The sequence below is a fragment of the Melanaphis sacchari genome, unplaced genomic scaffold (assembly GCF_002803265.2).
Source record: "Melanaphis sacchari strain LSU unplaced genomic scaffold, SCAv2.0 Contig286_pilon_pilon, whole genome shotgun sequence".
Taxonomy (NCBI): Eukaryota; Metazoa; Arthropoda; class Insecta; order Hemiptera; family Aphididae; genus Melanaphis; species Melanaphis sacchari.
Window position 1 is genome coordinate 3,155 of NW_020271158.1, and position 15,545 is coordinate 18,699.

Below are 15,545 nucleotides of genomic sequence, written 5' to 3' on the forward strand. Positions count from 1 at the left end.
AAATTATTTTAGATTTAATTGAGTAGATTTATTAACTTTCGCATTATTAATTTTCAATATTTCCTCATTAAATTGTTTCTCCTCAATTTTCATTCGTTCATATAAAGGTTTTACAACATTCATCCATTTAAAATATCCCGAAGTCTTTGGTTTCCCATCTGCTTTTAAAAAAACTTTACTTATTTTCAAAATATTATAATATGATTCCATATCCTCCATTGTCATATTTTTTGGTACTTTCTCACATAATAATGACCAAAGTCCTTTAGTCCAAGGATAGTAGTTATCGAGTAAGTGTAATTTACCATGTTCAAAAGTAACAGGGATATTTGATATTTTAAGTTGATCATTAACTGAGTCATAATGCATACCATAAGATTTATCATAACGTCGTGATTTAGGATTTAAAATAAAAAATTATCAAACGATGAATTCAATAAGTTTTTGTTATCATCATCACTAGCATTTAAAACTTCTTCATCTTTATTAGAAATAATCGGAATATTTTTTTCTGACAATGTATTAAATGGTTCGAGTAAAGGTTTAAATGTATCACGAAAATACTTATCAGAATCTATAACACCACGTCTCATATCCATTATTTTACGTCTGATTTTTTTTTTCGATGACACTAAATTTTCTAACAAAACTTTTTCTTTATCCATTAGAAATAATAATTTAATATAACTGTTTCCTCCGACTTAAAACAATATTATGTAGATGTTAACTAAATTACAACTATATTTATACAATTATTTTATTTTTTAATGAAAGTATGAACTGTTTTAGTATTATTAAGAAGTTTGAGTTATCTCTCACCAATTATTTTGGAATTTTAGAATATGTTTGTGCTAAATAAAATATAGAGCTAGCACCTGAATGTCTACCCATACTGAAATAATCTCTTATAATCGATTGCGGGCCACATGATACATCATCGAATATAATGATAGAATTTTTTTTAGTTAGATTTGGTTTTATAACTTTGTCAGCGTCTGTGAATATAAAAAAATTAGCACCCTTTATATCATCTATTATTTTATTTAATAAAATATACTTTTCCTGTTTAGAAGTTTTAGAGTATAAATAAATATTCTCAAATCTTAATCCGTTTTCATGTGTGATTAAGTTATACATTATATTTGTTTTACCCGAACCACTAGGACCAACTATAATAGCACGTATAGTGTCGGGTAATAACGGACCGTGTCTTGACAATTTTTTTATTACTTGAGTATCAACATTTAAAATATCTAGTTTATCTTTCTGTTCAATCAAATTCATTTTCTTATAAATACTCTAGAATTTATAATTTATTATCAGTTATTGATGACGCGTTCAACTCTTAAGTGGAAATCGGATAAGACTGGTAAAGGATTTATAAACTCTCTTATAAATAGTCTTCCGTTTGAACCTCACATTCCTGGTTATCAGTTTTGTGGTCCTGGTACGAAATTAGAAAAGCGAATAGATCGTGGTGATAAAGGAATAAACCCATTAGATAACGCTTGTCGCGATCACGAATTAGTGTACGCGAAAAGTAAAAATTTAGATGAAAGGCATAAAGCTGATAAAGTGTTAGAAAATCGTTCTTGGGAAAGATTTAAAGCTAAAGACACTCCTCGAAAAGAGAAAATTGTTGCCTACTTGGTAACAAATGCGATGAAGGCTAAACAAAAAATGGGGATGGGTTATAAAAGTAGACAAAAACAAGCCAGAAAAAAAAATAGTTCATTAGCAGCGAAAAAAAGAAGCAAGGTTAAGAAAAATTATAGTGGTAAAAGACAGATTTTGATACCGGGTCAGACAGGAGGTGCGATTCCCTTAGTACCTATTTTTGCAGGATTATCAGCACTTGGTAGTTTACTGTCTGGAAGTGCTAGTGTGTATAATGCAATACAAAATTCAAAAAGAAAAAAAAGGTAGTGGATTTTATCTGAAAAATAATAGGTTAAGAAAAAAAAACTAATGAATACGCTGCCTAATAGACCACTTTCATCTCAAGATATTATAAAATATGTTGGAGAGTTTAATATTAGTCATTTCCGTGGAATCTTTTCACGTGACGACTGACCTAAAAAACCGCTTAAAATTGAATGTGGAATATTAAACTTGGATATATCTTCAGGCGATGGAAGTCATTGGGTAGCGTTTTATAAAAATAAGGATAAAGTTACATACTTTGACAGCTTTGGTGATTTACCTCCACCAATTGAATTACAAAAATATTTTAAAGGAAACAAAATCATATATAACTATTCAAATTATCAGTATTATAATTAATTTAACTGTGGACATTTATGTCTTAAATTTTTACAATGTATGAATCAATCACTCTAAGTTTAACCGGGAATGATACTACATTGACTACAAATTATTTTCCGTCTTTAAACGTTAATGAAGACTCAGAAATAGCTTTATTATGTTTACAAACGTTCAATTCATTTCCAAACATAATTTCAACAAATAATAGGATAGACATAGAGTTTTTTGATTATTATTTTTCATTCAATTTCCCAAGAGGATATTATAACATTACAGATATTAACAATAAAATTAAACAACCGATTTTAGACTTCAATAATGAGTATCATATTGATTTAATATTTGATGTAAGTCTTGATCCTATCGATTTTAGATCGGTTATAAAATGTAACGGAACACTAAACTTTACGGATCCAAACAATATAGGCTCTGTATTAGGGTTTAGAAACCGAAAATATTATGGATCTTATTATAATATTTATCATTCGGAAAAAGCTGTGAATTTAAACACAAATAACTGTATTAACTGTATAAAAGTGATATGTAATATTGCTCAAGGATCATTTAGTAATCACGTTCAAACTCATTCAATTTACGAGTTCTTTCCGAGAGGAGAAATAGAAACAAAGGTAATTGAATCACCACCAAACCTTATATATTATAAGTTGAACAAAACAAATATTGATTCAATAACTATTCAATTAGTTGATCAGGATAATATACCAATTTATGATTTCTGTGAAACATTGACTATAGTTCTCCATATTAAACGTCGTGGATCTTGATATTCATTTTTTTAGATGAATGAATCGATTACTCTAAGCTTAACTGGGAGTGATACTATATTGACTACAACTTTTTTTCCACCTCTAAACGTGTATGAGGACTCTGAAATAGCTTTATTATGTTTAAAAACGTTTAATTTATTTCCAAATATTAATTCAGAAAATAATAAATTTGAAATTCAAGTATTAGATGAGAATCGAAATGGATTGGAAATTTGTTTTATTACGCTAAAAAAAGGTTGTTATAATATCAAAGATATTAACCAGCAAGTTGTAGAGCAAGTAACAGACTTTAATAAAGAAAATGGAACATCTATATCTTTCGAAATTTCAATTGATCCTAACGATTTTAGATCTCTCATAAAATGTAATGGGTTAATTAAGTTTAATAAGGTTTATGGAATAGCACCTTTATTAGGGTTTGAAAAACGGGACTATTATCCAGATTTTAAAGTTCTGCGTTCGGAAAAAGCTATAAATTTAAACACAATTAACTGTATAAAAGTTATGTGTAATATTGCCCAAGGATCATTCAGTAATCACGTTCAAACTCATTCAATTTACGAGTTTTTCCCTAGTGGAAAAACTAGAACAAAAGTGGTTCAATCACCACCAAACCTTATTTATTATAAATTGAACAAAACAAATATTGATTCAATAACTATTCAATTAGTTAATCAAGATTTAAATCAAATCGATAATTTTAGTGAGACATTAACAATTGTACTACATATTAAAGTTACGGATCTTGACATGGGATTAAAATTTAATATAAGCCCATTACTTCAGGTTAGACTAGCTAGTCATTCGACTAAAGTGTTACCGTCAACATCAAGTAAAGTTAAGAAATTGACAGTGAAAAATAAAAACATTTTAAAGGCGTTAGGCTATAAATTGAAACAGAATGCCTGAAAGCGATATTTTGGATATAAGTTCGAGGTTTGAAACAGATTCTAAAATTACGAAAATTGAATATCATTCATATACACCTTATACGACTTCATTTAATAATAATGATGAAATACGAATATCAATCCAGCAAACAGATGTTTATCCGTATTTACATGAGAGTTTTATTTTTTTAGAAGGTAAAATATCAGAAGCTAGTGAAGTAAAACTTGCTAATAACGGTTTTTCATATCTCTTTGAACAAATACGACTTGAAATCAATGGAATAGAAGTAGATAGTACTCGAGTACTAGGTATAACCAGCTCGTTGAAAGGTCATCTATCATGTACACCAGATAACTATAACTGTTATGAAAATGCAGGTTGGATTTTTAAAAATAATACAAACCCCGCAAACGCAAATGGTGAATTTAGTGCTTGCATTCCACTGAAATTTTGGTTAGGTTTGTTCAAAGACTTTAAAAAAATATTAGTTAATTCTAGATTAGAACTAATATTAACTCGAAGTCATAGTGATCTGAATGTTTTAACAAGAGTTGAACATGAAGATGGAAGTATTACTAATTCAGGAAAAGTCGTTTTGAATAAAATAGTTTGGAAGGTACCACATATCACTGTTGATGATGAAAAAAGATTGAAATTATTATAACTTATAGAAAAAGAAAAAATTTTGTTTATCCCGTTCAGATCTTTTGAAACTTTCGAATACCCTGAACTTGGAACCACTAAAAAAGTTGTATGGAACTTGAAAACTGCTTCAAAATTAGAAAAACCTCGATTTATTATAATCGGATTGCAGAAGGGACGTAAAAATGTATTAACAAAAGATTGTAGTGTATTTGATCATTGTAATTTAACAAACGTTAAAGTTTTTTTAAACTCTAAATACTAAATAAATTAATATATATTAATAAATATATATATTTTTGTTTTTATTTTAACCAGATCGCATCCTATAAAATGTTTTTTAGAATTATTATAATTTGTATTACACGGAATTAAATTTTTTTGAAAAAACATGAATATGTTTTAAAAAAATATCTGTTTTTTGTGTTACACGGAGACAAAATCTCCCTGCCCAAAAGTGCTGTGAACATACATTATGGTTTTTGAAAATCACTGTTTTTTTAAATTACACGGAGACAAAAATGAGCTCAAGGGGGATATTCCCCCTTAAACTTTTAAAATCTCCCTGCCCAAAAGTGCTGTGAACATACAAATACATACTACTTATATATATATATATACACCAAATGAAATGGAATGCGAGCCACAAAGAGTGGGTCGAAAATCTTCACAAACCAGTTAGTCAATTAGGGAGGAATTCGCAAAATACTTTCACACAAATGGTCGAGTAACTTGGCAGGATCTATTTTAAAATTTAAATATACTATTAATAATAAATATATTAATCTACCTAATTTTGTTCTAAATTAAATACTACGTATGCCAATAAGTAATAACTGGCTTTATTTGTTCAGCGATCGTATTGACTGTTGTAATGGCATATAAATTATAATAAATTACAACTATCAAAATATATTGAAAAAATATAAATAATAATAAAATAATATATTAGTATATATTATGTAAAATGAAGAACTTGAGCAAGTGAGTACTGGTTACTGTATATTGTATAATAATGTAATAACTTACTTCAATTGTATTTTTATTTTTTCTAGGTTGATACTTGGTGTGTAAAAATTGTAAGGCATTGTAGGCGAACCACGTGAATGTGTAAACTTCATTGGCACCCATTCCGGAAGTTTTTGAATTTACTTTTATCTAATTTTAATTTTGACTAATTTTAGACATGCAAACATACAAAAAAATGCCTATACATGAATGACCATTTTCCCGTGTACAAAATAATGTACACATGGCAGTTAACGTGTTAATTTATAAAATTTATAATTAGGATTTTAGACGATTATATTTTCTATAATTATATTATGAGAAAATGTAATCAACTTATATACAAAAATACGTATTTTTTAGAAAATAAAATAGATTTAGAAAATTTAATTTAGCATATTCGTAATTATTATAGTGAAAATAGTCATTATTCCATTATTTGATTTTTTCTAAATATTATTAAGCTGTAATTATTATTATATAGAAATAATATATAATATATTTGATAAGATTCAATAAATATTTATTCATATTATGATTTTAAATTTAACAAAACAAATTTAATATTATACCTATTTGAACTTTTATCGAAATACGTAATAAAACGAACAAAATTTAAAATGAACCTAAAAACAAATTAAAAATACCGATTTGAGATAATCACATAATAATAAATACTATACGAAAATTTCTATATATATGTTACGGTGAATGATGTAAACGTGGTAAAAGACGTCATTCCCCGAGTAAATGACATCATTTACCTAAAAATTGGTAAACGTTGTAAATGCAGACATTCCCCGGTTATTGTCGTCAATCACCAGTTTAATCGGAGAATGATGTTTAATACTTTTATTTCGGTGTGAACGATCAGTGATAAACGTGTAGGTACCGAATAAGCTTCGTTAGTTAAAAATATCGTGACGGAAGTAGATAGATAAATGAAAATCCCAACTAGCAATAACGTCGATTCTTTTAGTCTATTAGTTAGTATCGACGGGCATATTATAACAAGTTGTATTTGCTACAAATATGTGTTAATATTATTCGTAAAAATGTGTGTACTAGTTTTGGTACTAAAAAATGTGCTTGAAATGTTGTGCAGTTTAAAATGTCATGGTAATTAAATTGTACAAATAAATAATTTGTAATATGCATGTATTTTAAAATTTTTAATTAACCTATTATCTCCTTCAAATAAATGCCTAAAATAAAAAATGAAACATCCACCAACACTAAGTCATTATTATAAATAGTACCTATAGTAAAAAAATCAGTGTATTATTTGAGATTTATCATCATTTACCACTAGTTTTGGTAAATGACAACAATGACCGGTGAAAGATGTACATTTGAATTTAAAATCTGGTTTTATACATCATTTACCTGTAAAATCGAATCATTTTTGGTAAAAGACGTCATTCACCGGAGAATGACGACATTCACCAATATTCATCTTTCACCGTAACAGATATATTATACATATTATTAAAATATCCAACTTGAATTATTTTGTATTTTTAAGAAAATTCGAGTTATTTAACAATGCAACTCGAAAAATACATCAGTCGAATTAATTTTTACCTCCCTTGATAACCGAGTTATCGACAATCTACTGACTGTGTTTAATTTATGATGCAGAATACATTTTAAATTTAAAAGTAATTAATTGACAATTTTTATCTGATACATATAATCATAAGAATGTTTAAATTACGCAAGAAAAATAATTAAATAAATGTTATCCTAAAATGAAAAATATAACACATGTATCAACATAATACAAGTGTGTTTAAACAGAAACAAAAGTAACTATTTCACATCGAAACGTAAATTATTATTTCATTTGTGTTACAGCTATTCACATCGAATAATAACATTCTTTATAATAAGTTACAAGATAAATTAATGATAATTCTCTAATTTATTAAATTGGTTTCTAAGTAAAACAAATTTTAATTTCATAGTCATTATGTACATCTCATTGGCACTTTTATGGTTATGTTTCGAAATAATTCATGGAGAAAAAATTCGATGTCTGATTGGTAATTAACAATACTATTGAACAACGTACATAAAAATTTTGAAACTTGTATAAATAGTTGATAAATAAAAACACAAATATATAATATAAAATAATTGATTTGCGTTACAATCAAAATCTATTTTTAAAAATCAACATTTTAAAAGTATTTTTAGTTATTATTCGTATTTGACACAGATTCACTTTATTTTTATTTTCACCAAAGTATATGTCATAAACTATAATAAATAATTATTAATTTAGGAGAAGTGACAGATGAAAATCTCTGCAAAGAATTAATGAAAGGTTATATACTCATTGAATATATCTAATTTGTATTTATTTTATAAACATATTTGAATGTGCCATTACCAAAAACGATTAATAATATTCAAGATAAATTAAAAAATACATCAATTTATAATAGCAATAAAACTACTATAGGTTATTAGATTATTGTAGGTACTTATTACCTACTGTAAATTAAAATTTGTATTTTCTAAACTACTCATGCTGTTTTTAAGAGACATATATGGTTTTATTTCTAAAGTAAACAATAAATACAATTTAGTTGATTGTCGACGGACTAAGATCGTAATATTATAATATTTTACAATGTATGGTTTCGTGTAATCGTGTATCGTATATATTTAGGCACTTAACTATTATTATCGCTAACGTGCACCACTTCTAAAAAAAATGATAATATCTCTTATCTCCAAAACCGATAATCTTTAATTAGTTAGAAATATAAAAATTAAATAATTTAAGACAAAAAATAATTGATAGTACCTACTGGAAATAGTGGTATATCGTACGTTTCTGTTTAGCTTGAGGTAGTTTTGGTAAGGGAAGTTTTCAATAAATAAAACACTTGTGCTTATAACTTAAATAGTTATAAAACTGTATTCCTTATAAAACAATAATTTAAATTATCATAACTTACTGTTATTACAAAAAGTTACTAAAAGTGGGAGTGACCATGTACTCGTGGCGATGTGGTTATTATTATGTCTACGACGATCAGTAGTCTTACATTTTGGTGTAAATAATCAGAGTAAAACTTTGTCTACCTTGTAATTAGTGCTTGGGGTACTTAACTCGAAATTATACGTGTTTTTTCACTACTGAATGTTGGCGTGATGTTAATAATTGGACACTATTATGTAATTCTATTGTTAATGTAACAATAAATTGTTCAGCGTAAAAGGGAAAAACGTGTTATATTTATTTTATCCTTTAACCTTTTTATTTCTAAGAATACATATTTTCTATTTGCACTAACAACATACTTACAACAATATTTAAAAATGAAGGCTTTAATAATGGATTTATTTTATAGTCATGTTTCAAAATTAAGTTATACTAATTTACTACGATAGTGTTTCTATATTAATATATTATTTTTTACAGAATGCGTGATGAATAAATTCTATAAACGTAAGTAATATGACTATAAATATACGATAAACTAGGGGACGGAAATTTAATTCTATGGCGATATAGAAAATTTGAAAAACAATTTACAAGGGCCAGTAAAAACTTGATTGTAAGTTAATAATCGTTGTGTTATCATAACTATTATTGTAAACAGCGATAAACAATGAACACCATCATAATCTCCAAATACATCATAAAAAGATAAAGTATAAATTGTGTTCATAAAACGAGCGTTAAAAAAAAAAAAAAAATGTTTTTTTTTTGGCGGTCTAGTTATTTTCCCTCCGTGTGCCGCCTATTGCCGATCCCTGCAATAGAAAATCTAGATATTTTAAGTTATTAAAATATAGTTATTAGTTTTTTTTTTTTTAAGTATTTTGGAGTATCACATAAATATGAGAATTGCTTAAGATAGTACGTTTTGGTATAGCCGTCTTAGTGTAGTATCGATGTGGCACAAATATTTAAAATTATAATTAAAATTGCAATTATTTGTATTGCAGCGTGCTTGTTTCTGATGTTCTTTTCACTGTTTTGAAATAACTGTTAAATCATTGAAACCTTTGTTTATCAATTCAATGAAAGTCCAAATGATTCAGTGTGTGTGGTGATGGTTGTTAGGGTCAGGAGCATATAATTGTGAGATACGCGCGCCCTGGTCACCGAATCTTTCGCACGCTTGTACGGTCACACACCGACCGACCTGTGTATGTGTGTATATTATGTGTTTTAGCAATTCAATAGAAGTGGACGGGTTTGCCGAGCAAGACTATTGAATTCTAGTGTGCGGTGGATGAGTAACTGTGTGTATATTATGTGTATGTGTGTTACACACATGTGTAAAATATAATTATATAGTTAACTATTTGAGCTGAAACTCATATGAATATAAATTTGATTATAATAATAACAATAATAATATGTGTCCTTTTGGCCCAGCCTTAGAAGAATGTAATAATATAAATAAGTAAATAATAATAATTAAAACTCCACAAATTGTGGAGCGCAGACTGGCCAGCTGCTTCCTTTCCTATAATAATATCAATCAAACACACAAATACGAATAGAAATATACAAAAATAATAAGAAAAATATTATAAAAAAATAGTATAAATATAACAAGTGGCGATTCTCGCACACTACAAAGGAATAATATAAGAAAGGGGATTAGCACCCACGCAATATAATATAATGAAAAAGGATGCGATTTTCGTATTCAAAATAAATATGAATTAGAAAAAAAAACAATATAATAATATAACGACCGTTTGGTTACAAGTGTATTACAATATTATTTATTACCAATAATATATTTTTTTTTTTTTTAAGGCCATAGAACAAATCCTTCCCCATTTTTCTCTTTTTTCCGCTACCTCCTTCCATTCAATGTGATCATATTCCACTCCACCAGCACTTAGGAAATCTTTTTTAATTCCAAATTTCATCTTCCCAGTGTAACCTGGGTCTACACAGTGGTCTTTTTCTCTTTGGGTTTTCTTGGAACACCCTTTAAACCATTGAATCTTGCTTCCTAACTGCGTGTCTTGCCCATTCAAGCTTACTCCGTTTGATCTTGTTTATAATATTTGATCTATTGAAAAGCTCCGTCAGTTCTTGATTATGCCTTTTTCTTCATCTTTGAAAATCTTGATCATATATAGGTCCATATATTTTGCGAAATACCTTCCTTTCAAAAACCCCTAATCTGTCCTCCTCAGTCTTTCGTAACGTCCAACATTGTGAACCATACATGACTATTGGTCGTATGATTGTCAAGTACAGCTGAGTTTTAAATTTTTTTGACAGGACTTTCGAGCTTAGTAGTTTGCCTAGTGCATAGAAGCATTTATTTCCCATTTTTATTCTTTGTTGAATTTCAATTTGACATTCATTCTTCTGCGTTACAATTGTGCCCAGGTATTTGAAATCTTCCACTTCTTTGAACTCGTACTGACCAATTGTTACGGTTTCGGTTTCCTGAAGGTTATCTAGTTCCCTACTAACTTTCATGTACTGCGTTTTCTCTATGTTGAGATGTAGCCCTACCTTCTTTGCCGATTCTATTAACCTGCCACATAAATTTACCACTATTTGTTCCTCTTCCCCTAGCAAGACTATAGTGTGCATAGGCGAACAGACTAAAGCAAGTTCTATCCATTCTTACTCCTTCATCTCTTCCAATATTTATTTCTCGAATCACCTTCTCTAATACTAAATTAAACAGTACTGGCGACAGGGCATCCCCTGTATAAGTCCGGTTCTTACCTTCACCATCCTCGATGTCGCGTTTCCTACTTTGACTTTAATTTTAGTTTGTCTTATACTAGCTACAACTAAATATACTATTTTCCTTGGGAAATTGAAATGTTTCAAAATATTGGTTATGCTAGTTCTATCTATACTGTCATACGCCTTTTGAATATCCACGAAACATGGTGTTCCTTATTATATTCCCAGCTTTTCTGGAATAACTGCCTGATTATATCTGGTCTGTTGTTGACCTATTTTGCCTGAATTCACATTGATAGTCCCCCACCATTTTTTCGGCCAGAGGTTTGATTCTATCCAGGATGCAATATGATAGATATGTTGTATCTAGCAACACTATTCCTCTATAGTTACTATAGACTTGCTTGTCGCCTATTTTGTGTATTGGGCATATGTATGCTACTCCCCAATCTGTCAGTAAAATTTCCGTCTCCCACACTTCTTTTATCAACAAGTATATACTCTCTATCATGGAGCTGTCCGCATGCTTTAGAATTTCGCCTTGAAGGTCATCTTCCCCGGGTGACTTGTGGTTTTTGAGCCTTTTGATCTGTTGTTCGATTTCTTCCTTTGATGGGGATGGACAGGGATCATCATTGGGTTCGTTATGTCCATATGTAAATTTATCAACTAGTACTTCACAAGTGAGTAGCTTTTCAAAATACTCTGCCCATTTCTCCATTATTTTTTCCTGATTCGTCACTAGGCTTCCATCGTTCTTTTTCAGAAATTTTTCTCTTGACTTTAAGACCTTTCCCTATGGCCATATCCACAAGTTTTGTGCCATTGCCATTAGTCATGTCGTGTAAACTGTGGGTACCATTAGTTGGTCTATATGATCTCTCTTTCCCTATTTTAGCGTTCATGTCTCCTAGTACAATTTTTATTTTGCTATTACTAATCCCTTCTAGTAGTTGTTCTATCTCAGTATAAAAAACTTCTTTTTCTTGTTGTGATTTATCCTTCGTAGGTGCATGTACGTTAACGAATACGATATCGAACCATTTAGTCTCTATTTTCAACAACGCCAGTCTAGGGTTAATTATTCTAAAATCTTTTATCGTTGGTACTATATTCTTATCTTATGTACCGCAAAACCAACTCCAAATTGTCCTCTTTCATCACCTAAGGATTTCCCTCAAAGGATTGTCATATTGCCCATGTCTATACTTCCTGCTTCCTTCCATCTTATTTCCTGCAGAGCTACTACTCTTAAACCATATTTTTCTATTTCCTTAATCATACTTTGTGCAGCACAGGGTTTGTAAAAAGTTCGTACGTTTCAAGTTCCAATAGTAAATTCCGTGTTTCCGTTTCCATGTATTTTTCCATTAAATGTAGTTCAAGGCTTGTTCTTAGGATCCTGAACAAAGCATTTTTACGAGGCAGGGTTGTTAACCCTGCGCTCAACCCCCAACCTGGAGGACCAGACTACCCCAACCACTTAAGGTCAGGGTACGGCTACTGAAGTGTATTATAGGTACACTGGGCGATGGGAGCGCCACTTTACCTATGCCGGAACCAATTATATTATTATTTGTTAATACTACTTAGGTATAATAATAGGTATATTTAATTGAGCAATTTCTTAATTATAGTTAGAGTAGATGTATTTTGACAAATAAAAACAATGTTATATCATATAAAAAAATTAATACTTCTACATGTTATAAAATAAAAATTGTTTTATGAAATTTTTGCCCTTACCCCTTTGAGCCATAGTGGTTTTTAACCGAAACCACCTTTTTGTTATTTTTTTATGCGGTTATTCTCAGTGGTATTCTATTAAAACCACCTACAGAAGATCATGTCGGTAGCACTGTACATTTTGTTTTTTGTTTCATCTTCCTAGATTAATTAGTTATCAATTAATAATAAATATTTCGTTGGAAAATGTAATTTTTGTCTATGCAAATTTTGTGGTTACATTTCTTTTGAATTAACCTTCGGTACGCCTGTAAAGCCCGAACTTTGGTTATAAATTGCAAAGTAAGTACACTAAAAACAATATTTTATCGTCATAATTCATATTTATTTCTATTTTGTTATTTAAAATAACTATTTTTTAGATGGTTTCGCCAGAAACAACTATGAGCCTTGACAAAATAAATATAGAGGAATTATCTCAAGATAAACTATTTGAAATTTTTGAATCTATTACAAGTGATGATGATTCAATCTGCGATGATTTATTAGATAAAGATGAAAATGCCTACTCAGTTGAAATAAATAATTATAAAATTAATTAGTTTTTTTTAAACCTTTGTTATATCAAAGTGATTGCACAATTTAGGATAACCAAAACACACTGAATGATGTAATTGTCATAAATATACCATCTAGTTTAGATCCATTTACAATGAAGAGTATAGTTTTGAGTATGTTCAATCTCAATATGTTGAAGATATTGTCATTAACAATGATATTGTGAGTACCTACATTTTATTTATATAAATATTATATACATTATACGTGCAATTATTTAGTTTTTACTGCAGTATATAATTGTAAATTTTGCTATTTATAAATAAATAAAACTTGTTTAATGTCTTAGGCCATCTGTGAGAACACTCCTATGAGGTCCAATATGTATGATCCAGATAATATATCTTTGGCTGACAGTCTTTAAAATATGGAAGGCATATGGGAAGAGCATGGTTTGATGATAAATCCATTACCATTCCAAGGAAAAGTTGGGCCCAATTTACCACCAGGGCTTGGAGATCCACTCAGTTATTTTTATTGTATTTTTCCTGAAAGCTTTATTAATTATCTGGTTTTTCAAACCAATTTTTATGCACACCAAAAACAAAAACCATTTGAAACTGCTACTTCTCAGTCTATGAAGACATTTTTAGCAATCAATTTGCTTATGGTTATTAAAAAACTTTATTCTTATAAAGATTATTGGTCATCAAATCCTCAACTCAGTGCTGAATACATTTCATCTTTCATGCCTGTGAATAGATATTCTTGGTTTTTAGCTCATATGCGTTTATCTGATAATAATTTTCGACCAAATAGAAATGATATAAATTATGATAAACTATATAAAGTGAGGCCACTAATTAACACGTCATCGTCCAGTGAATATCGATACCTGACAGGGCTATGTACGGTTTCTTATGGAGCTGCTCGAATTTCGCCGGAACGTGTTTCGAACCTGCCTACCTAACGTTGGGGGACCTATCCTAACATCTATCGATTACCGTTTGAGTTGTAAAACTCGACCGAATCTCGAGCACTTAAACTGTTTTAGAGATGCGACGAATACTATATTACACATCGTTTAAGCAATACAATTTCTACGAGTATGATTCGCGTGTCACGAAACCGTAAATCGCATGTTTATTGTCGTTTAGAGTGTTTCTGACATATTCGTTTACATTATTTAATCGTATACGTCTTAATGACGTACCGAGTTTATTATCACAGACACATATCACGATATCGCCCCAAATGAATGCGATTAAAGGCATTACAACGACTGAAGAACAACGATTTTGCGATGTTTTTGTATAATACAAATAAGAATCCGTTAAACCCAACGCGCGTTTCTTTTTTATACACATAATAAATCGTATTTCGTACGCCGTCGAGACAGTACCGATGAGGTCGAGGAGGCGTCCGAGGGCGGAGACACCGAAAACAAAACGACGCGTATTCGATATAAAAATAAATGATTACGATATGATAACTGACTGGACGCGACGGTGACGGCCGCGAACGGAATTCGGGGACGCGGGACTCGCGAGAGACTCCACGATCGGAAAACGCGCGGACGCGAAAAGGCGAAACCGATTTGGGGCGGAGAGATAAACTGGAGAAAAACGGGCGGACGTCGTCGGCGGGCGGCCGCGGCCGAGGACCGAATCCGAACAAAAAAGACCCGCTCCGGGCTACGGCGTCAAGAACGCGACGGAAAGAGGTCTCTGAAGGGCGGAAAACCGGTCGAAAATCGGAAAAAACGATATAACAAAAACAAATAATAACGACGACGGAGGGAGATAACGATAACGATAACAGCGCGCGGGAGATATCAGATGATGACGATAAGAAAAAATTTTAATTTTTCGATTGACCAGTACACTAAACCAGAGCACTCTGGTGAAAAAACCCAGGAAGCTGGTTTTGGTTTTATATTATAAGATTAATTATTAATTAGGACTAACATAGATTTACATTATCAGCTACCTATTATTATTTGTGGTCTAACTGCT

The 15,545-nt window shown here is 30.1% G+C and overlaps 2 protein-coding genes and 1 long non-coding RNA gene across 3 annotated transcripts; all 3 read left to right on the forward strand.

Moving 5' to 3' along the window:
* The first annotated feature begins 3,934 nt into the window (after positions 1–3,934).
* On the forward strand, positions 3,935–4,608 carry LOC112595571. The gene has a single exon (XM_025340824.1). The coding sequence runs from the start codon at positions 3,955–3,957 to the stop codon at positions 4,606–4,608; it is 654 nt and encodes a 217-aa protein (XP_025196609.1). The 5' UTR covers positions 3,935–3,954.
* A 2,846-nt stretch (positions 4,609–7,454) lies between these two features.
* LOC112595573 lies at positions 7,455–9,247 on the forward strand. The gene is made up of 3 exons (XR_003114728.1): positions 7,455–7,639; positions 7,882–7,923; positions 9,031–9,247. It is a non-coding gene; the product is annotated as an uncharacterized LOC112595573 (long non-coding RNA).
* A 4,710-nt stretch (positions 9,248–13,957) lies between these two features.
* On the forward strand, positions 13,958–14,500 carry LOC112595572. Its single transcript, XM_025340825.1, has one exon. The coding sequence runs from the start codon at positions 13,958–13,960 to the stop codon at positions 14,498–14,500; it is 543 nt and encodes a 180-aa protein (XP_025196610.1).
* The last annotated feature ends 1,045 nt before the right edge of the window (positions 14,501–15,545 follow it).